Source organism: Lissotriton helveticus, chromosome 6 (genome assembly GCF_964261635.1).
Source record: "Lissotriton helveticus chromosome 6, aLisHel1.1, whole genome shotgun sequence".
Taxonomy (NCBI): domain Eukaryota; kingdom Metazoa; phylum Chordata; class Amphibia; order Caudata; family Salamandridae; genus Lissotriton; species Lissotriton helveticus.
The window spans coordinates 1,436,844,184-1,436,869,268 of NC_136067.1; the positions used below are offsets into that span (position 1 = coordinate 1,436,844,184).

At 44.4% G+C, this 25,085-nt stretch overlaps 1 protein-coding gene across 3 annotated transcripts in view; it reads right to left on the reverse strand.

The window, feature by feature from the left end:
* The window catches only part of PDE7B (phosphodiesterase 7B), a 1,141,924-nt gene that overhangs the window by 296,378 nt on the left and 820,461 nt on the right, over window positions 1-25,085 (reverse strand). Inside the window, exon 1 of one of the 3 annotated variants that reach the window (XM_078649225.1) lies at window positions 23,821-24,654. The exons of the other annotated variants lie outside the window; for them this stretch is intronic. Within the exon in view, the coding sequence (XP_078505351.1) occupies window positions 23,821-24,046 (226 nt within the window). The 5' untranslated portion in view covers window positions 24,047-24,654. Of the gene's footprint in view, window positions 1-23,820; window positions 24,655-25,085 lie in introns of those variants that run through there. 3 annotated transcript variants of the gene reach the window in all.

Consider the following 25,085-nt stretch of genomic DNA (forward strand, 5'->3'; position numbering starts at 1 on the left):
GGAGTGGGATGGAGTGGGGTGGATTAGGGTGGAGTGGGTTAGATTGAACTGGAGTGGGGTAGATTTGGGTGGCATGTGGTAAATTGGAGGGGAATGGGGTAGACTGGGTAGGGTAGAATGGAGTGTGGTCGATCGGTGTAGGGTGGAGTATGGTATATTGGGTCGATTGGCATGGGTAGATGGAGTGGGGTAGAGTGGAGTGTGAGAGATTGGAGTGGGGTAGGGTGGAACTGGATAGATTATGTGGGGTGAGTAGGGTACATTGGAATGTAGTGGGGAGATTGGAGTGGGGTAGATTGAAGGGGATGATTGAAGTGGGTAGTTTGGAGTGGGGTAGATTGGAGAGGAGTGGGATAGTTTGGAGTGGAGTGGGGTAGATGTGAGGTAGATTGGAGTGGAGTGTGGTGGATTGGAGTGGAGTGGGTTGGATTGGAGTGGTGTAGATTGGAGAGTTGTAGATTGTAGTAGAGTTGATTGGGGAGAGGTAGATTAGAGTGGGTGGATTGAGGTGTAGTGGGTTAGACTGGAGTGGAGTGGGGTAGATTTGAGTGGAATGTGGTGGATTGGAGTGGAGCAGATTGGAGTTGAGTGGAATGGGGTCTATTTGGGTAGAGTGGAATAGAGTGTGGTAGAGTGGAGTGGGCAGATTAGAGTGGAGTGGGGTAGATTGGAGAGTGGTAGGTTGGTGTGGAGTGAGGTAGATTGTGGTAGATTGAAGTGGGTAGATTGTAGTAGATTGGAGTTGGGTAGATTGTGGTAGATTGGAGGGGGGTAGCTTGCGGTGGAGTGGGGTTGATTAGAATTTACAGGAGTTGGATAGATTGCAGTGGATTTTGGAGTGGAGTGGGGTAAATTGGAAGGGAGTGGTGTACATTGGACTGGGATAGATTGGGGTGGAGTGGAGTAGTGTGGAGTGGGGTAAAGTAGAGTCTGGTAGATTGGAGTGGAGGGGGTTGTGGTACATTGGAATGATGTGGATTGGGGTAGACTAGAGTGGGGTAGATTGGAGTGGATTGAAGTAGACTGGGGTAGATTGGAGCAGAGTTGGGTAGATTTGAGTGGAGTGCTGTAGATTGGGGTGGAGTGGGGTTGATTGGGTTAGACTGAGTAGAGTGGGGTAGATTAGAGTAGAGTGGGGTAGATTGAAATTGAGTGGGGTAGATTAGAGTGCAATAGGATAGACTGGATTGTAGTGGAGTGGACTGGGTTATATTGAAGTTGATTTGGGTAGACTGGAGTAGATTGAAGTAGGGTAGATTGAAGTGGAGTAGGTACATTGCAGTGGGTGGGGCAGATAGGGTGGGGTGGGTTAATTCAGGTGGGGTAGATTGGAGTGGGATACATTGGAGTGGGGTAGACTGTGCGGAGTGGAGTAGATTGGAGTGGAGTTGATAGGGGTAGATTGTAGCGAAGTGGAGTAGGGTGGGGTAGATTGAGGTACATTTGTGTGGAGGGGGATAGATTGAAATGGGGTAAAGTAAGGTAAGTGGTGTGAAGTGGGGGGTAGAATGGAGTGGTGTGTTGTGTCATGATTGGCGTATGGCATAGATTGGATTGGCATGGAGTCGCTTGTCATAAAGTGTGTTAGATTGGAGGTGCGTAGAGTGAAGTGGCATGTTGTATTTTATAGAATGGAGGGGCGTGTCACAGAGTAGAAGTGCATAGAGTGGAGTGCAGTGGCGTAGTGTGGAGTATGCATGGTGTGGTGGTGCATTGCCATTACAGACAACACATTTTCAATTGAATTGATCATTACATTTGCACGGAAAAACGGTTTTAGTGCACACAAATGATAATGTGTGCAAATGTCCACACCTAGTGTGTAGATGTATTTTGATCATATTCAAATATCTATCTCCACAAATACGAACCACAGGATGGGGAGGCCAAAGCCTATCTTATGGCACCCCAAAACTTTGGAATACACTGCAGATCGAGCTCACAGGGGCCACCTCCCTCCTTACTTTTAGAAAAAAGTTAAAAATATGGTTATTCCAGAATTGATCTCCAGGTGATGATTAGTGCATCCATAGCGCCAAGACACCTTTGGGTATTCGTGCCCTCTACAAGTCTCACTAACATAAGAACACCACACTTCAATATTACAAACAATATGTGCTTCATTTGTACTAATTCTGGATGTATTCTGAAATATTAGCACAGTTCCTTTTTTTTTTGTTGGTTGTGTGCTAAAAAAAAGAAACATCCTACACCCGCTCCTCTTATATGGATACTCAGCAGGATTGTCATATACATTCTCTCACTTTGAAGTCAGAGAAAGAAAAGTGAACACCTAGCTCCCTCAGTGGAGAAAGCTTGAACAAGAACAAGATTTCAAGGCCTGCGTACAGATGGGAGTTTGTTAAAGAATGCAGTAAACAAGGTTTGGGCAATGGGAGTGCCAAACTCAAGCTGGACAGCCTAAAGAAAATAAAGCCAGCAACTAAAAAGCCAGAAAATGATAGTTACAATCCACAAAGCCAATGGTAAGCAACAGGCTGAATGCATTCCTTGGTCAGCTTTCTGAATGTCCCCAAGATGCCTTTAGCAAACTAGACAGCCGTGCTGTCTGGTAGGCTTTGACCTAAAAAAGGCGCAGGCCAAACACTGGACAAAGAGTAGTGTCTCCGTTGATCTGTAATAACTCACAGACACAGAGCCAGGGCATACAAATCCACGGCTCTGATTACAAGTGAACTAGATTCAGATGAGCTAGCAGAGGACGGTATGTATCGTGTGCTGTAAATACCCCCTAATTTACGATGGCAAAATTGCAGGAGCTGTGTTAATTTACAATGATATTCAGAATACTGGCACGTGGTAACCGAAGTTACTGTGCATTTGGTAATTTGCCACCCATACCTGTAATTGGGACCTGTGTATGTACATCTGAAAAACGCCTTTGCCAAATATGGTCTACATTAGCTCCACGAGTCTCTGCGGAGCCCACAAAAAACAGACTCTATAAAGCCCAGCCTTACAGCACACTGGCAGCTCCTGCGTGTGGTTTAAAAAGTCTCAAGAGCGTATTTTTTGCTTTAAACAGAAGTGATGGCGCGCTGTCAATGTCTCGGGTTTGAACTGAATTCATACCTTGCACATTCAACACGCCAGAACACAGGCCCGCGTCGGAGGGCAGTATATATTATATTACACACATCATAACAGGGGCGGGGGGATCTAGTTAGGATCTGACTTGTGACAGCCTGACGTTTATGAGAAGTACTGGTGGAGGAAACCTTTGCACTTAAAATACATATCTTAATCCTTTGTCAGTGCTGCACCTATCAAAAAATAGACTTGGAAAACTTTTACAAGGACATTCATTTGACAGTAAACTCCCCGGACATTTAGTGTCTCAAGTTAGATGAAGTTTGTTATAACTCGAGCGCACACACACACCCTGTGGGGTCTCTTGGCGCTGAGAGAAACAAAAATGCAGTCAGTGTTAAATGGCTGTTCAACACATGGGGAAGATTAGTCAAAGACAAAGAACAACCATGTTTTAAAGAGCTTACGCGCACACAAGTGATCCTTGATATAGTGAATTATAAGCAGTGGCGGCTCCTCAGCAATGGCGGAGGAGTGTCGTCTCACTGCCTGACTCAGAGGCAGCACATGAAAAATAAAATAATGTTCTTGCATCGTTTTAGTTTGCGTTTGCCGGCTCTGAGCAAACGCTGTAGGGTAGTGCAGGGCCAAGGCATGGAAAGGGGAAGGAGGAGAGCTACATGCACTCCACTCCCTAAGTACTCATGTGTGTTTGCCCGGCCGTCTCAGACCCATCAAAACACACATGTGCACTTAGGTTTTCTCCAGCCCAGCTGCATTGAGCAGCCGGGCTGGGGAAACCCCACAGTCTCCCTGGCCTGAGTGGAGCGTCTTTCTAGCCCGCTCAGGCCAATCCCGCACAGCTCTGCAGGCAGGGGAGTCCTCTGAAATACATGGGAGTCGGCAGGTTATGAGTGAACTAAAGAGTTGGTCTGAGGGTCCGATATTTAGGTTTTTAAGTGGGAGAAATGTCTAGACTTCCCTCTGCATCGGACTCTGGGAATTTCCTTCCTCCCCAGCTCAGGATCCAAAAGGTCTAGGGTGATAAAAGACTGCTGTCAAGATATTCCTAAATGTGCTGTAGGCAGCCCCTTTGAAATGTAAGTGAAGCAGAACAGCTCCATTCCTCATATCTTGGCAGGATGGTCCATCCTCCTAAATTCTAGGCCCCTTTGTCTAACTAGCTGGGAGGAACACATGAAGGCCAGCTGTAAATCTAATCACAGTCATGTGACACAGGACACTGAATGCAGGCAGATGAGAAAATGTCAACTTACTTAAGTGGTTTTTCAGAATTGTGACCTAAAATCTGACTTTTTCCATAAAAGAGGATTTTAAATGACAATTCTTTTGTTCCCAACAAACTGTTCACCACCCCCTTTTGTACCGCTTTGTTCGCCATAAGTTGGCAGGGTATGCTCAGACTTTGAGTCCCTTGCTCACTTTGCCACTGGATTCAAGCAAGCCTGGCTGAAGATGGCTGTAATGCCAGAAACCGGTCCTCGGAAGCTTGATTCCGGTCCAGGGAAGGCATGGCTTGGCAGTTCGGGCTGGACTGTTCTCATGAGACACAGGGTCAGACTGATTTGCATATGGCCATGTCTGAACTGGGGTGGCAGAGTGGGCTAAAGAACGGTGATGGATTAAACCCAGATCTGTTGACTGGGTGTGAGTGTTTGATTGGTTCAGATGCTCCGTCCATCACCACCCCCTTTTGTACCGCCCAATAAACAGTTAGTACTTATTAAATGTACTAAGGTAATCTAATGTTATCCTATGGGAGAGGTAGGCGTCACAGTAAATGAAAAACGAATTTGGGAGGTTTTCGTTACCAGGAAATGTAAACCTTAAAAATACACCAATTTTTTAAAATACATTGCACCTGTATCTAATGGCCGTGTTGGGCCTACCTTAAGGGTGACTTACATGTATTATAAAGGGAAGTTTAGACCTGGCAAAAGGTTTGTTGTTTTGCCCGGTAAAATTGGCTGTTTAAAACTACACACAGGCTGCAATGGCACACATGAGACACGTTTTAAAGGGCTACTTAAGTGGTTGGAACAATGGGCCAGCGGGAGGACTATTCTGTTTTGCGGGTCGCAAACAGCTAATTTTTGCGACTCTCAATTTGAAACTCGTAAAACAGAATGTACTAATGTGTCTCAGATACATTTAACAATTCCCAATGGAGTTGTAAATGGCCTGCTTCATCAACAGTAATGAGGTAGGTCACAATTTGCGAACCATTGGGAATAGGCTACAATCACATAGATGGTAGCCTGCTGAGGATAGCAAACCACCAGGTCTGTGTTTTCTTTTTAAATAAAGCAACTTATTTTTTTCAAATTCAGCTTGTTTTCTTCAAAAAAATGGTATGTGCTTAAAAGAAAAAAATGAAATGTTTTCTTTAAATTTTTTAAAGGTTGGCAGTGGTCCACTGCCTGCTCCTAAAAAGTATTTTTGCATACATTCACAAAGGGGAATGGGTCCCCAAGGGACCCCTTCTTGTTTGCGACTGGCTTACGACCTACTTGAAGTTGGTGGTAACTGCAATTTTTTGAGACCGCATGTGCAGTTGCAAAAACAAAAACGTACATCCCAGTCCCACTTGCTATTAGGAAGGGACGCCTTGGCACGCCCCTTCCTAATAGCGGCTCGCAAACCCTATTTTGAGAGTCGGTAATAGGTAACTGACTCGCAAAATAGGATGTACATGCTACAAGCCTTTTTAGCGGTCGCAAATCGCCAGTTTTTCCATTTACATCTGGCCCACTGAGTGTTGCAGGCTCACTAGTAGCATTTAATTTACAGACACTTGTTACATGTTATACCGCTTTACTAGGGACTTATAAGTAAATGAAATATACTAATCAGTTGAAGGCCAATTTTACCATCTTGTGAGGAGTGAGTTCAAGCACTTTAATAGTGGTTAGCAGTGGTAAAGTGCACAGAGTACTAAAGCCAGGAATAGCGAATTTCAGCAGCAGGAGAGGAGAAGGCATAACGTTTGGCAGAAGACAATGCCAAAACAGTGCTTAATTTGTAAAAAATGTATCAGGAGGCCACTGCAGCCTACACCACACACTGCCCTTTCTAGCGCTACCAATTACAGTACCAACCCAGCTACTAACCTTCACACTCCTACAAGTGTGACAATTGAAACTATTCCAGGCCCCCATAGCTAAAAGGATAGCAAGAACGACATGTATTTGTCATTTTTAACGTATATTGAATTAGTAAACAACTGTTGTTTTGCTCCCACTAAATCAAGCAAACAGCTAAGTAAGTTTCAGCACTCCATGTAAGGGGATGACCCCCTTGTGATCTAATAAAGAGGCATTTTTTTAGTCTCTTCTTTTAATGTGGCTCTGCGTAGAGGTGGACCTTAGGGCCATTCCTCCGTCCATTGAAGCACTGGCCCTGTGGCTTATTTTTTTGCGATGGAAGGAGTAGCTAGCAGTTCAGTCAGTTCCTCTTGGAAGGAGACAAGGCTGGTTTTTGTATAATGTATAATTTGTGAAAGACACAGGGGACCAACAAATCAATGGACTGGAAGGCTACAAACAGTAAGTGCCAATGCTTAAGATTTATTCAAACACATCAATCCATCACTAGTTTTTCTACTTGGGTTGTTTATGTCATGTCATATCTGCCAATAGCCATTAGCCCAATTGACTTTTCTAGATGGTCAGAGAATGGGTGATTATCTCTACAGTGGTTCTTCTCTTTCAAAAATAGAGGGCCCAGTGGGTGACCTCCAGATATAACAACGTGTCACAGGTAAAACATCTCGCACCCCCACTTTTGGGGTTCTTATCCTTAAGCAATTTAAAACACTTACAACAGTGTAAAGTAAAGTACTATATAAAAAATGTACTTCTAACTTTAGGAGACTTGGCATTTTCAAGTGTGGCCCCTCTTACTTACAATGCCTTTCACTTGTTTCAAAGTCTATAACAAGACCGTGGACTATAAAATGTACTTAATCTCTTTAGCGTTCCCCTTAATAAATATATTGCATACGTTTCTACACTGTGCCTTTTCTAAAGCTTAAAAAAAATAAAAATGTCCCCTTGAGTGTATGGTAATTACAAACGAAGCAGCACAGATACATGAACATCAATGGAATCAGCGCTCTCCATGCACAGGCAATTAGAAAGCAGAGGTCATCTTTGAAAATCCCTCAATCTTAATCAGAAATGCTGCTATGTTGGTAAAATAGAACTTCCTGTTATGACCCTGTTATGACATTTAAGTAGCACTCGACCAGAATGCAACGTAAGTGAGAGCAGCTGCGGTCGGTAATGAGTGTACCTGCAGGGCGGTGACGTGGGGAGGGGGAGGGGCAGGGTGGGGCGTAGTAATCTATGGATTACGGAGCTTTACAGGTAAGTAAACATTTAAATAAATACAACGAATTTCGTTGAGCACACTGCATCGCATTTGGGGATGCAGTGCACCCAACGAAATTCGTTTGGTGCCAGGGTCCAAGGGAGGCAGGCCCTGCTTGGGGCCCCAAAGGCCATATCTGTCTGCCTTTTTATGGCGTTCGGACTGCCATGAAAAGGCAGTCTGAAAGGGACATCCTAATACCTACGGCACTGCCTGACCAACCACAGGTTCCATTGCATGGATAGGATACTGACCGCTGCTGGGGGCGGCAGTCTTTCCCCCAACCTCAGTGGTCCGCCCGCATTCATTAAAATGAGGTCAGACCGATGACCTGAATGTTGGGCGGGCTGCCAACGATGGCCTGTCGGTGGCAGTCCAACCAACAACTAAATGAATCCAAAAGTTCTCATATAACTGTACAGGTTAACAAATTAAACAAAAACAACTATCTACGCGTCCTTATTGCCCTTCTTTCTACTGTAAAAATTAAAAATACATTTTGAAACTGAAACAAATGACTGGTGTTTCCGTATGCCGGATTAATCCGAACATACAAAGAGAAGGCATGTGTGGGGCATCCAATAATTTTCACAACCAACCCATACTGCCCTTAAAATAAGAGTTTCAGGCTATTATGCAGGAAAGATGCTACAATTACGTTTTATGTACATACAGCGTAAAATGCGCTCCCTGACTTGTCTGTTTTGAGGATGGTTTATTAACACACATTTATTTATTTATTTAAAGAGGTTTATATAGCGCTGGCTAGACCCGAAGGTATCAGAGCGCTTTACATTAGGTTCAACAATGTAACAGAAAATGATAACAATTACACATTACGTCAAAAAATAAGCAATACATTGAGAGAGTAGAGAAAGGAGAGACATAAATAGTGAAGGGGGAAAGGGGAGGTGTGAAGAGAGAGGATGAGGGAAGAGACGACAGGAGAGACGAAAGAAAGTCTGTCTAAAGCCCGAGTGGGTAGGTGACGTCCGAGGAGGGAATCCACAGCCCGTCTCCCCTTTAGCTAAATAAATGTCAGAAGAGCATGGGTGGCTTCCAGATGGTAATGCATCACTTGTACGTTCTCTAAACAAAATTATGCAGGGAAATATATTTTAGGGATATGTATAAATTAGACATTTAAAAGACAAGCAGTGGGTGAATGAATAGACTGTTCTGTGCGTTGCGGAAATAGATTTTTTTTACAGGCAGCAATCATATTTTTCAGTCTGAAAACAAAACATATGATGGGAAAGGGAGGCCTGGGCTTTCTAACTTGTGTGGCCATTACAATTGTTCCTGGAAGTAGCGTTAGGTAACTTACAGTTTAGCTTGCCTGTTTTCTTATAACATACGACCGATCTTATGCAGTCAGTTCAACCCTGCCCCAAAAGAGGCAGCCTGGCGCACAATGCTAGGCTACATCATCCAATTTGGTGAGTAACAAGTCACCCCAGGACAGGCCTGCTCTGTGGGGTGTTATTGGTGAGGTGAAGCCTCTTGAGTCCCGAGGCATATTAAGAAAAACATCCTTATCTGGAGGATCTGATCGAATCATCCCTTTCTTGGCTTTTTTTTGTAGGGTTGGCCTTAAAAGGCAAGTTCTGAAGCATGTTTGCAATTACAGAGAGGCCTTTGTGTTCTCAGTGAGGCAGGGTGGCCCTGTCCCCCTCTTCCATTTCACGGTGGAGGATGGTGAGAGGCAATTTTGGTTAGACACGAGTACCAGTTGACGGCTCTAAATATTTAGAAGCACCAGTTTTCCTCAGAATAGGACCTGATTTTCTGGTCCTATATGTTACCGACCACATAGCAATGAACAACAACAAAAGTTAGCCGCCACAACGCGTAACAAAACTTGAACAAATGTAAGCCTGAGAGGAGATCCTCACTTCTAGTATGTATCCAGTATTTGTAAATCACAAACTAATCACCCCTTGGGGTCTCAAGGCGCTGGGGGCCGTCGGGGAGATTAAGTGAGCTATTGCCACAGGGTGCTGAACAGAGCTGCACCCGGCGATCGTGTTCCGGAGTCAGCTGACCTGGCCTCTGCAACACGCACTTCTAGTTGCAACTTGCCTTGCAGATCGATGTTGACGTTCATCTAAGCTTCAGTACTGACACAGGAGGAAGTTCAGACCACAAACCAGGAAACTGAACACCCTTTGGTAATTGGAAAAGCACAAGCTTGTGCAGGAATTGAGGCACAATCTGGAATTGATGCACCAGAACATTGGCGCCATTGTAAGTCATTACTTTATTCAGGCAATCTCCTCTCCTGGCTTCCAGCAAGACAGTCCAAAGTACAATTCGGAATAAGTAGGGTGGAGAGGGCATTTCAGATGAGAGATATAGCTTCAGTACAACAGTCCAATGCCTTTCTTTGTAAACATTCTCAATTGGGGAACATCAAACCATCAGGTAATTCTCGATGCCCTACGAAAGCAGTTGTGGCCACCAAGTATACCATCTTTGGCAGAAGGAGTCAAGTTGAACGTTGAATTATCAGTGTGTCTTGTAATTTGTGGAAGGAGATCCCCTCCGGCACACCATCATATCCCATCGGGCCACTGTCTAGAGGGCCACCTTGAATTAAAGACAGAATCTCACTGTTAGTAACAGAACGCTGAGAAGGTGGCTAATTCTTTCAAGCCTAGCGTGCTGCATTATGGAAAACTGTATTCTGCATAATATGGGGTTGGTTTATGACTCCAATAAGAAACACACCCATAGGACACGTAGCCTTATATTTGTTTTACTTCTAAGCATGTGCAGTCATTCTATGCATTGTACTACTGAATGTTGAAGCTAAGAATATCAAGATTCAAGGATATTGTGGACAAAAGAATGAAGACCAAAATTCCCAAAGCTAAGTGCATATAGAGGAAGTATAGATATACTATTCCTAACTCCATATCTATGTTTCTTGAGAGAGTGTGTGTATATATATATATATATATATATATATATATATATATATATATATATATATATATATATATATATATACATATATATATGTAACTAGGTAGTGAAAATATATACTTATCTTCCGATAATTAAAATTTGACATGTTGTCTTTAATGTTTGTATACCTCGATATTCTAGCTTCAATATTCAGGGGGCAGGCCCATTCTATACTATGTCCACATAAAAATTTGAATAAATATGTCAAGCCGAATCCACAAAGCAGAAGGCCGCCCATAGGGCCCCAATTATCTACTATGGCCCGTCTGGCGCCAATGATGTATACTCCATTGTCTGTCCCATAAGCATTATTTACATGGGGTTTATTTAGTGAGTGAACATGATCACAGCCTTGTTCCAGTGCCTGACAGCAATCTGGTGCATTTCATTGTGTCGCTCTATTTGAGCGCGTCGGGGGTTTAATCAAGAAATCTCAAAGGCTTGGACTAAGATTAAAAGAAGGGAACTGCTGGCTGCCGCAAGGCCATTCTCTTTATAAGATCAGCTGGTTCTTTGGTACACAGTGCACCATTATTCAGATCAAAAGATGGCGGTGGGGCCTGTCAGCTGAACATGGCCTGGAGTGACTTCTTGCTTTCATTCAGCACTGACCAAAGTGCAGATTTATCGCTTTACGAGTATGACTGGTGCTGTTTCATTGCACCACTGGAAACTGCTCTCCTGGCACACAACGGTGGGATGACAATGATTGGGAAGTAACAAGAAAATGGTCACAGCAATCTGAGATCCTGCTATTCAATTTGGCAATGTTGGGCCTCGAAGATAGAGGAATACGACTGATAAATTAATCTCTCCCAATGATTGACTAAAGCAGAGCTGACTTGATGCTCTTTATAAACATTTGATCGCAGTGCAGAAATGTATATGGCAGCATAAAGAGGCAAGCAATCTGTCCTGCCATACTTTTTGGCCAATCTATGTCCAATCTCCATTGTTCTTCATCTGACGTGGTCTTCGTCTACGATTCGTATATTCTGTAAAATATGCCATCACATAGACGACCAAAGAAAAATTTAGGCATTTGGTTGGTGCATGTTACAATTGCCCTCAATGGTCCTCTGTCATGTACTGACAGTTGGGATCAATATGCCCCTGGTGTAGAGTTTGATGGATGGGTATTTCATCACAATTGTGATGGATATTCTCTATTTCTCATTACAAGTGCATTACAAGTGCCATAGGAGATAATACACTTGTAATAAGGCACATGAGATATCCGTCACATTTGTAATTTAGTAGTGATCTGTTCGTCAAACACTAAATCAGGCCCTATGTCTTTTACTAGGCTCCTTGTTCTGATTAAAAAGATAATATAGTGTGTAGAAACCACAAACAGCAGTTGAGACCACAAATGGAAAAAGGAGCTAGAGCTGGGATGCTGTGGTAACTCACAAAACAAAGCACTTCTCCAATGCCAAGACCAGAATGAGCTCCTCCGCATTCCAAGAAGCACACCGTTTTGAGATTCTTTCTAAACGTAAGTCACAGTATTTGACTGTTGAATGGAAATGATGGTTAGTGTAAAATAAAGACAACAGGGCAAAGCATGAAAGATGGTATCATGTTAGGTACATATTTTTAGGACACCATTTTAAAGGACTGTGCATGGATTGATCATGGTGGACAGATCAGGAACTTTCAATCCCATCCACAAGCCCCACACACTTTCCGTTGGGTCTTCTCATTTAGATCTAACAGGTACATGTATCTCTCATGCAAAAACATACTAATGGCCCTCCCTGTGCTTGGCGCTCCTCCTTTCCCAACGGTCTCAGGCATGAGCCTGGGTGTCGTGGTAGACAATCAACTGCCCATGATCCCACAAATAAAGGCAGTCACTAGAAAGTGCTCAGGCCCATTGAAATCCATTAGGAAAATTGCTCCTGTTCTGACACCAAAGGCTTTGAAAGTGGCTGTTGCAGTGGTAATTGTGGCCCCCATGTAGTATGCAACATCCCTGTGTTTGGGCCTCCCCGCAACTTCTTTACACAAACTACAAATCACTCAACATAGGGTAATCTGCCAATTGCGTAGACATGTGCATATCTATCCTGCCTTGATGAAGGTTTACTGGTTTCCAGTCAACCAGAGAGCTCTTTTTAAAACAGCTTGTATTATTTACAAATCGATTCATGAGCAGACTTCGTCCTTTGTAGTGAGCAAAATTATTAGATGTGGTCCTACTCGAGCTCTCAGATCCTTTCTTGCCAACCAGTTGGGAATCCCTTGGTTCAAGTGACATGGAGCAGGGGGTATGTGTTTCCCTGCCTGCCCCCCATCTTATGGAACTTTCTCACTTCCTTGGTCAGGATGAAACCTAATTTCCTGAGGGTCAGGAAGCTTTTTAATGCCTAGCTGTCAAGCAAGCTTTTCATTTGTCCCTCCAGGTTGTCACAGCACCAAGAAACCCTTTGATGTAAGAGCGCTCTATAAGTTTTCCTAACATAACATAGCATTCCTCTTGATTTGTACCAGTTGACCATGCTCCTCCTCCTTCATTCCTTTCCGCCTCCTATTCCTAACTATTCTTTTCTACTCTGTCTTCTCTTTCCTTCCTTAAGTCCATAGCCAACTTATTTTACATACCTCATACTTTATTCCATTAACTAAGTTAAGACAATTGTGATCTAACAGTTCAGTTAGAAAGTATCCATCACAATTTTTTTTTCAATTATTAATATTTTTTTATTTTGTTTTATGTGGCGTGAAATAGACCAGAAATTATCAGGTATCAGAGCCCTTTACATGAGCACTAGTCGCGTTTCCAGACGGACACATTCATTTTTGTTGGGCACAGGGAGATTAAGTGATTTGCCCTTAATCACAGGGTGTTGAGCGTTGTTACCGAGATTCGAACCCAGTTCCTCAGCTTCAGGGTTGATCGCTATAGCCGTAAGGCTACACTCTCTCCCCACTAATACAATGAAGGGAAGCTAATTGTGAGTATTTCAAAACGGACTAAATCCGGTCCAAGTCAATTAATATTGCTTTGTTTTTGATATACTTATTCAAAAATGGGAAGTATAATCCTCTACTATTACACCTTTGGGATCACTTGACTTCTCTTTTGTCATGATATAGAATATTGGCATTTCAAGATGTTGCATATTGTAGTTTTGTGCCTCTCTTCTTCAGAGTCTTTAAAATGTCTTAATAGAAATATTTCAACATAATAAAAAAAAGTTCTAATGTATATCCTCTTTGATGGCAATGTTTAGGTCTGGCCTAGACACATCTTTAGCTGTCTCACGAGCCTCATGGTATAAAAAAATCAAAATACATACATATATACATACACGCAGAAGCTTTTGTCAAGCCACCTAATTTATTGTAATTTTCAAGTGTCATTCACATTTTGCTTTCTCCTATCACAACATACAGCACAAGACAATGAATCAGCCTTCTTCCACCAATAGCTCGCTTTACTTTGAGTGATCACATTTTGGTTGTGCAAATCTGCCTCTAAAGTAATCCACTTAAGGGCTAGGGCTGGTAGTTCAACCTCTGCTTTAATTTCTGATTTAATTTATTTTATGTATTATGATATCAAGGAACTTTTATAAAGCGATCAAGCAATATTAGGGTCTCTTGGCACTTGGAAAGAGTGGGGAAAAAGAAGTATTACAGATATCAGTAGGAAGGGGAAAGTCATGTTTATATCTGTTTTCTTTATATAGATAGAGGAAGTTCTCATCTCCAAGGAAAGTGGGTTCCACGGTGGTAAAAGAGTTCAGAAAAATCTAACTCACTCCTAAAACAAGGATCTCTCAGCAGAGGAACATTACAGGTTGCAGAAACTTAGGAGTAAGAGTCCTATTTTGCAGGAACATAGGGAATTTTCTAAAATTAAGGGGTACATGAACAAGCCCCTATTGCCATGGGACCATCACTTTTTACACCGTTTCTGGGGTGATAGGGGCTTCAACTTATTTACAAGGTAGCATTAAGCCACCTAAAGTGGCTTAAAGCTGCCTTGTGAATAAGGCACCCTTTCACGCTATGCTTAGCGTGAAAGGGGAGGACAATGTGTGTTTTGTGGTTGTTCCACCACACAACCCATTGCTTTTGATGCTGCCTCCTATTTATAAGGGTGTCATAAATTGGAGGAAGCGCCACAAATAAGACCAGGGAAAACCTGGTCCTACCCTGGCGCAACTTGGAGACCTTGTTTTTGCTGTTTTCATGTTTGCTGCGTTGTGCAGCACACATGGAAACAACAAAAGGCCAATGATTGTTTATGTGAGGGAGGTTCCTCTTTCTGCACATAAACATTCATTTTTTTAAAACGCCATTTTTCAACTTCTATGTGTGCTGCATTAAGCAGCACACATAGAAGTTACAAAACGTCATTTAAATAATGTTTATGTGCAGGAAGGGGAAACCTTCCTGCACATAAAAAATCCTCCCCTGAATGCAGACACCCTTGCACTATGCTGCAAGAGTGCCTGCAATGGTGCTAGGCTGCTAAACTTAGCACCAGCTTAGGGGGAAATGCAGGGCTGCACTATATTCTTGTAAATATGGTGCAGCCCTGCGTTTCAGAAGTGGCGGAGCATGCAGTTAAGCCAAGAAGGCTAACGACACGTTTCGCCACTTCTTTGTACATATGCCCCTACGTTTGGTAACAAAATGTAAAATTTGAAAGGAGCTAATGAGGCTTTTCAAAATTGGGGTAATACTGGAAGCATCCACCACCATTCTTGTGTTTTTATGAAGGACTAGCTTACCCGTAGCGCGTTGCTGCGATCTCAGAAGAAAGGAAATGTAAGGAAACTTGTTATGATAACATTCAATTTACATTGTGTCATTTTTATTGAAACTTACTCATTTTAATATGGAAAAAATTTTAAAGTGTTGTTTTAATTATGTTTTTGTATTCGAGTGCTTGTGGATACACGATATTTTTTGTTTTTCCGTCTTGTGCGTAGACGAATAAATCAGAAGGTTTTCCGATGCGTGAGCTGGCCACATACAGTTGTCCATGTGAGAAGCACGGATTCTCCAAATCTAGTCCACACACTTGCAGCGATTGTCCTTGTGCTTTGTTGAAGGTCAGTGCAAAAGCGAGTCGCACCGGAAAGTGTAAACGTTCAGTATTGGAAAGATCATGAGGGCCCTGGGCGGCCGGTGGGCCGATATTTAACAAATTTTAGTTTTTTTTGTTTTTGCCAGAAACCTTCGCGGGAGTGTACTCAACAACTTTTAACATTTTTTTGTTTTAATTTTTTTTCATTTTTTTTTAGCCAGAAACCTTCGCGGGAGTGTACTCAACAACTTCCCAAAGTTTCATGCCGATCGGATGAAGGGTGTAGTAATGCATAAAGGACAAACGGACATACTTTGGTTTTTATACATATAGATTTCGAGCCAATTTAGTAGATAATTACAAAACCCTAAAAAGATGGCATTTCTGTAGTCAAGCCTGGAGCCTAATAAGACAGAGGCCACAGAACAATGGGTTATTTGTTTTAGGTTTCCCTCAGAAGAGGAAAACAAAAGAATATGGGTGAAATGTTTGAATTAATCTCAGCCACTGTTACCTCAAGTCAGGGCCCGACTGGCTACCGAGCTTTCCACAATAAACAATGCAAAACAAATGTTTTAAAATGTATGCTTTAAAGCTATTTTTGTGCATTATTCATTTAAAAGCGCCTACACCTCTCCCGCAACAAAATCAGCCCCTTAGTAGTGAACTTGGACCCCACCCTGCCCCCCAGCAAAAAACGCCCGGTAGCCAGTCTGGCCCTGCCTCAAGTTGAATTTCAGCCCATTGATTTTGTTGCCCACTATGCCACTCTATAAAGAGACCGGTCATAGGCAAATCAGTCTTTTCCCCTCATTTGAAACGTAAATGTCGCAAGAAGGTGACACCTCCCACCGTGGCTCTCCCATGTCTTCAATACAAAAGCTAATATGTAAGGGTCCCCTTGACATATTACTATCACTAATGCTTTTCAGCTTAGGGATTACCCCTTTGGCCGAATTGATTGGGTAATACTCAATTCAAATCAAAAGGTGTGCATTGAACAGACAAATCCACCTCAGAACGAGTATGGGCAGATGAATCAAGGAAGGTTTTAAACAACTAAGTGTCTGAAACAAGGACAACTCTAGATGAAGCACAACAACCTAAGTCTGAGATGCTCCAAGCCAGAGATCCTAGTGGTGGGAGGACTACTTGAAGACCACAGCTGTTGGTACAAACAGTCCCATTCCTGCGTGGACTGTTGGAGCTTGCTGGTCTACGCTGCCCATCTCCCACAAGTGGGGACAGATAAACGAAGCCCTGCCCGTGGCCCTGCTCCCATCATCTCAGGAGGACGAGATGTAGTGGTGCAACAAAACGTGAGGGGCCGTCCTGCAAAGTACATGGAGGGGTCCCCCCCCCCAGACTCACTCAGGAACTATCAGGCCAGTATACAGTGCTGAAGGGTCCCCCTTGAACTAAAGGCCCCCCGCACTGTGGGGGCCTTTGTTATGCCCCTGACGAGATGGGCCACCCAGACACCCCTCACCGTAGAGAAACGGGAGCTGCGATGATGGACTCCAGGTGAGTTGCAAAGGAATGCTGTTTTTGGCTACTGAATATGATCCTCTGCCCCATGAATAACAATTTTTTGTTAAATCTTGGACACCCCCATTTACTATTCCTGGTACCTACTGGGAGTGCCCCCCACCACCCCAGCGCTCCGCGTAAGTAACAGAAGAGAGCCTGGGGGCCTTGGAGGTGAGCAGAAATGCAGGGCCTACCAGGCCCCTTCGCCCAAGGTCCTGCCAGCGCAACACCATGATGAGATTATGCCTTCTTTTGAGTGGCTTTCTATCTGTCATACATGACTGCCAGGCCAGTAGCATGCAGAATTTAAAAAAAATTATGAGATATCCCACTGCAGCTTAACTCACGGGTGTAGCTTCCATTGGTGCAGCGGCAGCGGCACCGGGGCCCAGAGGCTTGAAGGGCCTGCTCGACATTGATTATTTCTATATTTTATCATTCAAATAGCAGCAAGGGAACCCATTTCCTTCCTTGCACTAAGGCCGATGACACTCCGGCCACGCTTCTGGTTTAAGTAGCTGCAGATCTTCTTTTAAAAAGCACAGGCCATATTATCAAGCAAGGGCGATACATTATCGCCGCTTTTATCGGCAGGAAACTGCCGCTAAAGCGGCGATAATGGGCTTGATAATATGCCCTTATGAATTCCCATTGCAGCCCAGGTTCTGGTGTTAACCTGGGATTCTATGGGAATTCACAAGGGCATAATATCAAGCCCATTATCGCCGCTTTAGCGACAGTTTCCTGCTCATAAAAGCGGCGATAATGTATCGCCCTTTCGTTGATAATATGCCCCCTAGTGTTTTCTTATGGATGTATTGTCGTGTTGTATAGGGCTATTTACAAGGACTAATCCAAGAGAATGTAGCTATTTCTAGTAAATAAATGTCATTTTCTCACAAATTACAGAATACTTTTTTCAGGATAAACGTAAATGGAAATTTCCCAAAAATATCTAAAACTGGAGCCTCAGAACGTTAATATTTTGGAATCCGGCTGGTACAGCAATGTTTCTATTTGCACGCGGCCTGTCTGGGCGGGCAGACTTCTGCATCGCTTCCCCCACACATTTCCCGTCCCTGCCTCCCACACGGAGAAGAGTAACTTTACAACTGAGGCAGGCACAAAAGACGCAGGCACGAAAGTGATGATGTAAGCACGCTGCAGGGTTTGTGCATGCTTTTTAAAGATTGCCTTATCTGAACCTTTCACAAAACGTGCCATCGCCAGACTGTAAGTAAATGTATTTGTTCAAGTAATTACAACAGTGACACATTCAAACAACAATGGCGCAAGGCAAATAGGGTACAAAAGCAGAAATAACACCTTAAAACAATTGGGGGAAAAAATACGTCTCTCGAAGGCAGTCGGTTGTGCAAAAGTAAAACAACTAGAAACTAGGAAAAAAAGGCCTCACTGCAGTTTAGAAACTTCCATAGTGGGAGCCTGTGTGCTGAGCTGTTCACTCAAGGTATTAAAGACCAGCGCTCGAGTCGGGGTACCCCGCGGGTGGACGGCATCCCCCACTTATTTTACCGGGTGGACACCGTCCCCCCTGCCAAACAGCTGGACTTCACTCTTTGGCCTCTCTGGGACGAGATCGGAGCGCACCCTTCGTGACTTCACTTCCAGTGACAGCGCCCCCCCACTTCTCTTTTTAGGACTCGTGCCCTGTTAAAGACCCTTTGCTTTCATCGGGCTCTCCATTTCACATTTAAGTTATTATTATTATTTCGGATTTCTATAGCGCAACAGCTACTCAAAGAGTGTCCCGGCGCTTCGCAGTGAGATCTATACCCAGGGCCACTGGAATTATGCGGCAGGAGAGGGACACATTTTTTAACGGGGCTGAGTTAATTATGCAGCAAGAAAAAACAAACTATGCGGCATCAAGCAGCACATTTTGTGATAGTATTACTTCATACATTTGTCTTTTTAAGACTTAACACTCTCTGGGCATTAATTGTGCCTCTATAGCACCAGAGTAACCCCGAAATATACCAATAAGCTACAGAAAGGTGACCAGTCAATGTTTGCAAAGTGCTGTCCACTGTGCTGCAACGCAGGAGCGGCAGCGCAGGTTAGAGAGATGGGGTGGGGTGGGGGGGAGTCGACAGGTGATGATGAGGGAAAATTACATTTAAAAAAAAGAAACCACTTTACTTGCACTCGCTGCATCGCCGACTCTGGGATGCGACTAGTGCAAATAAAGTGGGGGGTTTTCAATTTAATTTTCCCTTGTCGCCTGTTGAATCCCCACCCCCGCCCCCCACCGCTCTTACCTACACTGGCCGCTCCTGCTGCAACATATCTCAGAATTTTTATCAACTTTTGAACTGTTTGGGATAGAAACAAAATATAATTTTTGTTAAAATCTGCAGATTATACAGAAGATGATGGATTATGTGGCAAATGTGGCAAGTCCATAACTGCGAAAATTACCGCGGCTGCACAATCACATAATTCCAGTGGTCCTGTCTATATCCAATTCATAAAAGGTGGTAAAAGTCAGAGTCATGTCATAAGGAGTCTCTTGAAGATCAGAATGTCCCCGGTGGCACAGAGTTGTAGTGGTAACGTGTTCCATTTCCTGGCAGCCAGGTAGGAGTAGGAGCTGCCACCCCAATTTATCATTCTGAATCGAGCGATTACCACCAGCAGGCAGGCACGGCCCGTGCCGGGCGTTATACTGGGGCGGTGACGTCAGGCAGGGGAGGGTCAGGGTGGGGGGTTGTCAAATGCGGGATATGGACCATTAGAGGTAAGTACCAATAAAAATAAATAAAACGAATTTCGTTGCCCACGCTGCATCGCCAAATGTGATGCAGCGTGTCTCAGACACATTTAGCGATTCCCAATGGGGTCACAAATGACCTGCCTCATCAATATTCATGAGGCAGGTCACAATTTGCGACCCAATGGGAATTGGCTTCAGTCAAAGGGATGGTGGCCTTCTGGGGACAACAGACCACCATGTCTGTATTTGCTTTTAAATATAGCAAAGTTTTTTTTTTTTTTTTAAATGCAACTCGTTTTCTTTAAAGGAAAACGGGATGCGTTTAAAAGAAAAAAATGAAAAGTTTTATTTTTATTTTTTAAGGGCAGGCAGTGGTCCGTGGGACCACTGCCTTCTCTTTTTTTAAAAATCGCTGCCAAACACATAGCGGAAGCCGTTCCCTAGGGACTCCTTTCCGTTTGAGACTGTCTTACAATCAGTTTGAAATTGTTGGTAACTGTTATTGTTTTGCGACCGCATTTGAGGGCGCAAAACAATTGTACATCATCTTGCAACTCACTATTAGTAAAGGATACCCTTGACAAGCCCCTTCATAACAGCGACTCGCAGAACCTACAAATAGGGTTTGTACAAGCTACAACTCTTTTTAGCTGTCCCAAACAGCTCGATCTTCCGTTTGCGCGACTGCTAAAAATGGTCGTACAGCTGACCCATGGTCCCTTAATATATTTGTTAAAACTCAGCGCCATCTGGGCACGAGCGGTAATTATGCCTTTGAGATGTTTTGTCTGAGTAAGCACTCTGGGAGTTTTGAAAGGTTGCCCTCCAACTTTAAATTTAAAGCAAAAACTGTTCAGTGAAACCTAGGATTTATTTCATATCTGCGTTAAGTGGTGAAATCATAAAGTATTCTACTGTTTTGCTTCAGATTTAATCCCAAAACCGTCCCAGGCCAACCTCCTATACAAAGCTATATGGTACCAATATTGCCCTTTACATCGCATGCACTTACAACGCATGCGATTACAAAGTGGTTGTTACAACAACGGCGTTGTTACATCGCAGTACCATTCTCACATAAGTCGTTACATCGACTTGCTGTAGGGGGTGCGCTGGATTTAGGAATAGTATAATTTACTATTCCAACTCCAGTGTGAGCAACAGTAGGGAAGGTGTTGGAATAGTAAATTATACAATTCCTTATGTTAGCGCGCCCCCTACAGCAAGTCGATGTAACAACTTGGGCTGTAATGGTACTGCGATGTAATAATGCAGTCGTTGTAACGACCGTGTTGTAATCTCATGCGTTGTAATGCATGCAATGTGATGGCTGTTTCCCATATGGTACACATCACTTTCAACTGAATCATTTATCAAAGAGGTGCTTTGTTGATAGTACATTTTTCATGTTGTGATTGCAATTAGCAGTAAGTATTTTTTCTTTTGTGAGTACAGTCGGACAACACAACTCACAGCTCTATTGTGAGAGGAAAGCTAGGCCAACTTGTTTGATGTATTGCATTGTGCTTTACACTTCTGCGTTTTTTTGCTTCAGAATATCAGGCAATGGCACTTGCATATTTCAATACAGTAAGGACTATGATGACATTGGCAAAAGCGCTTTATGTACCCGCTCACGGGTGTGAAGCGCTATATGAATGCTACAATGAAGGTGACAGTGCTAAAACAAAACACTATAGAAAAGCAGTCACACAGTAATCTCTACTGGAAAAAGAAACGCCAAAATAAGCATGAACTTTGTATTTGTCATGGAGCATAAAATGTGAGAGTATCAAGTATTTAAACAATAAAGGACGAACGAAAAGTATTTCTTAATTTCAAGGTTGCTATGTTGTATTAATGATCGCAAAGTATATTTATTTGTACATAGTGCTTGATTTTGTAGCCCTTCAACATCAGGTGTTACTTTTACCGACACTTCGGGGCTAATTTTATCACCCCTAGAGAGATGGGAGGCTGAAAAGGACGGAATTCAAATCCCCTGACCTGATAGGTGCGCACGCATATCTGCATCAGGCGCTTTAACCCTCTAAGCTAGCGCAGCTTTTCACATTGATGTAATATCCCCCTAATGAAAGCCATACAAGAGACTCTTTCTTCGTTCGATATATTTTGGGGAGAGGAAGTGGGTACAATTTTTGGAATCACAAGCCTAATGTCAAGTGGCAGGCCTCACGACCTCCCCTTCTACTAATATGGCAGATCCCCGATTAATTATGTATTTTTCTCTCAGCACGCTCACCTATTAATTTCTTCCTATAGCAGTCGACATTACAAAAAATATGAATTGCACCACAAGTGCTATAATCTGAAAACTGCACAACTCCTGTGGAAAAAATAGTAGCGATTAGTTTGTGGCGCGTCTGTCCGTCAAGCTCAGCCTGTGTAAATGGGTTCCATGTTGGTTTTAACCTTTACAAGTTCTTTTTATACTTTTTGAGTTGTGCAGCTGACCAGTGTAGCCGGATCACTCTGAATCACCCCAGGGGCTTTCCTGGTGTTCAGAGGGACCATGTCACACCCTCATATTTTGGGATATGCAAGCCTGCTTGGGAGAGTGCAGCCCCATTACCCTGCCCTCTGCACAGACTGTGCGGCCTAGACCAGCGAGACTGCCAGTGGGTTAGGGCATGGTGTGAAGGGCCGCCCAGATTTGAGTCACGGATGAGGCTGCCTTTCATCCTTTCAAGGTCGATGGCATGAGTACCTGTGGCGTGTGTTACGGACGTCCCTGTCGACAGCTCTTTTTTTTTAGGGCGTGCGTGCCATACAAACGGTGCAGTGTATACATGTTATTTACCTTATCCCAAGGAACCCATAACCCATGATGAAAATAAATAAAGGGCGTAACATTAACTGAATCTGCTGAAAAAAATTCTCACTCTATGGCCTCAGATACTAACAATAATGGCCTTCTGTAGCAGTCACCCCAGTGCAAAGGGCACCTGGACGATTTCTGCATAATTATTTATTATTTTTTTAAAAGTTTTATATAGCGCTTGCCAGACCCGGAGGTATCAGATTTCACACACTCCCATCACTCCCTGTCACCTTTAACGCAAAACATTATTTTTCTAGCTCAAATGGATCAACAGTTACTAAAACAAAAGCAACACACATGGTGCAGCACAGTGAAAAACCCTTGTCAAAGTCTGTCAATGTTCAGGTGCTGATCACTGTAGTTGTGTCTTAAACTAGTACAAGCAAGGTCCTAAGTTTGCCCTGACATTTCTGATTTGCTTTACAATAGCAAAATATTGCTGCCATGAATTGTGCCACAGTTCTCCGCATAATTTGACTTTTCTTGCCGGACAATTTTGTCACCCTTCCATTTTGGCATAATTCCAGTGGCTCGGTACGACTTCCATTTGGGCTAGAGCAGACAGCGCACTCAAAGAAACCCTCAGCAGCCAGCTGCCTGTGATTTCGCTGACTGCTACGCTTAAGTAAAATAAACCAGAATATCGAGTTATCCAGCCTCCTGTGTTTCACAGCATGTGCGCGTGGGATGGGCGTGCAAGGCCTCGCGCTCAGATGAGCAGCTTTAAAAGGGAGAGGCTACAGGGAGAGTGAGAGCACTGACACGGATGAACCAACGGCGGGTGTTTGTACAACCGAAGTGCGCGGTATTTTATCAACCTCAAGGCAGTGAAAGGGTTAGCAGAATCCGTGTTTGCGGGTTAAAATACTGGTTCACTGAGAACAGCAAAGGGTGCTGAAAGGCTGAGCAGAACCTGTCACTTTCAATTTTAAAAAAGAGATCACGGAGAAAAGTTTAAAAAAAAAATAGTGGATGCAAAAGTCCTACAGCAACTTACTCTCGTGTCTGCGCCAATAGCTGGCATTAATTGAGGCATTAAACCGGCCATGTTTTGTTTTCCTCTGAAAAACAGACCTCCGCTGCATTGGCATGGACAGACTGAGCTGCCTTGAGAGAAATGACAGCTCCCAAAAAGATGAAAGGATGTTGGACTCTGAAAATGGAAGTTGAAGGGCATGGTGTACTGCACGACTCCAGATCCCCCCAAGTTACGTGACGCTACGTGTGCCCCTCTGCACATTGCACATTTACCTGGTCCGTCTCCTGCGGCGGGCTCCGGCTCCAGCTGCTCCCGGGACCTCGGGCCCTGCAGAGCACCCTTGGACTTCCAGAGGAGCCGCACCACCCGGACGATCTCCGGCAGCTCCCAGGACCAGGCGGCCAGGCTGCCCACTGGGCACAGCGGCGGCTCCTCGTCGGCAGCCCCCCACCTCCGTCCCAGCTCGGCCGAGGACAGGAAGCGGTCCAGCACTGGCATTCCGCGCACCGTCGCCCCTGCGAGCCGGGCACAGGCTCCGCTGAAGGGCAGAGAACAGCAGCCACCCGTCAAGAAACCAACCAAGGGGCAGGCTTCCCCTCCGGGCACCGTCAGAAGTCCAACGCCACCAAACTGCAGCAGCAGCTCCGCACCATGAAGGGAACAAACGAAGGAGAAACGGCTTCTTCCCGCGGGCTTTGGCAGTCAGAAGTGCAAGAAAAGGACCTACAGAAGCAGATGCAACCCATGAAGGAATAATAGAGGGATCAGGGGTTGCTGGGGTGCACCCCTGCAGCCACCAGACGTCTTCCAAGCCCCGCGGGGTATGTGCCTGGCAGAAGTGGCACGGCACCCCCTCTCCGCTCCTACGAGATGCCCGGGTCCCCTTGCGCGCCTGCTCTGCTCCAAAAGTCAATACTGTCCCCCGCTGCCTTTCTCCCGGGCTCTTCCCCTCTCTCGTGTTTTTGCCAAGTTCTTCGTCGTCACTCGCGGTAGAAAGCTCCGCCGAGCCCTGAGAGGATGCGAGAGAGGAGTCCTGTGCCAGGGCCGCCCGCTCCGAGCTCAGCAGGGCTCGAGGTGGGAGGCGCCCGGGCAGCTCCCGGCCGCCTCCTCCTGTCAGCAGGGTGGCACCGCGCCATGCCCGCCTCCCGCGGCCCTCCGCGCTCGGGAGGAGGACCCGGCGAGGGCACAGTCACACCGTTCAGCCGCCACGGTGCTGTCACTTGTGTCTTTTTTTTGTTCCTTTGCTTCACTTCCCTCCTGGTCTGGGCGGGAGGGCAGCTTCCTTAAAACTTCACCGGGTGCACGCCTGGCTACTTTTCCCTTCTCACCTCAAGAGCTCTTTTTCGCTAGAAGGGAAACGGGACAGAGCACTTTTTTTGCAATAACCCGGGCACTCGGCCCACTATCTTTAAACACGAATCTAGCACACATAAACATTTTGAAGTGAAGGCTGCAGTTTCAGTGGAGTTTCAGTTTTTACATGACTATGGAAGTGCCTTCCCAGTGTGTTCTTGTGGTTTGAGAGTCTGCCATTTAT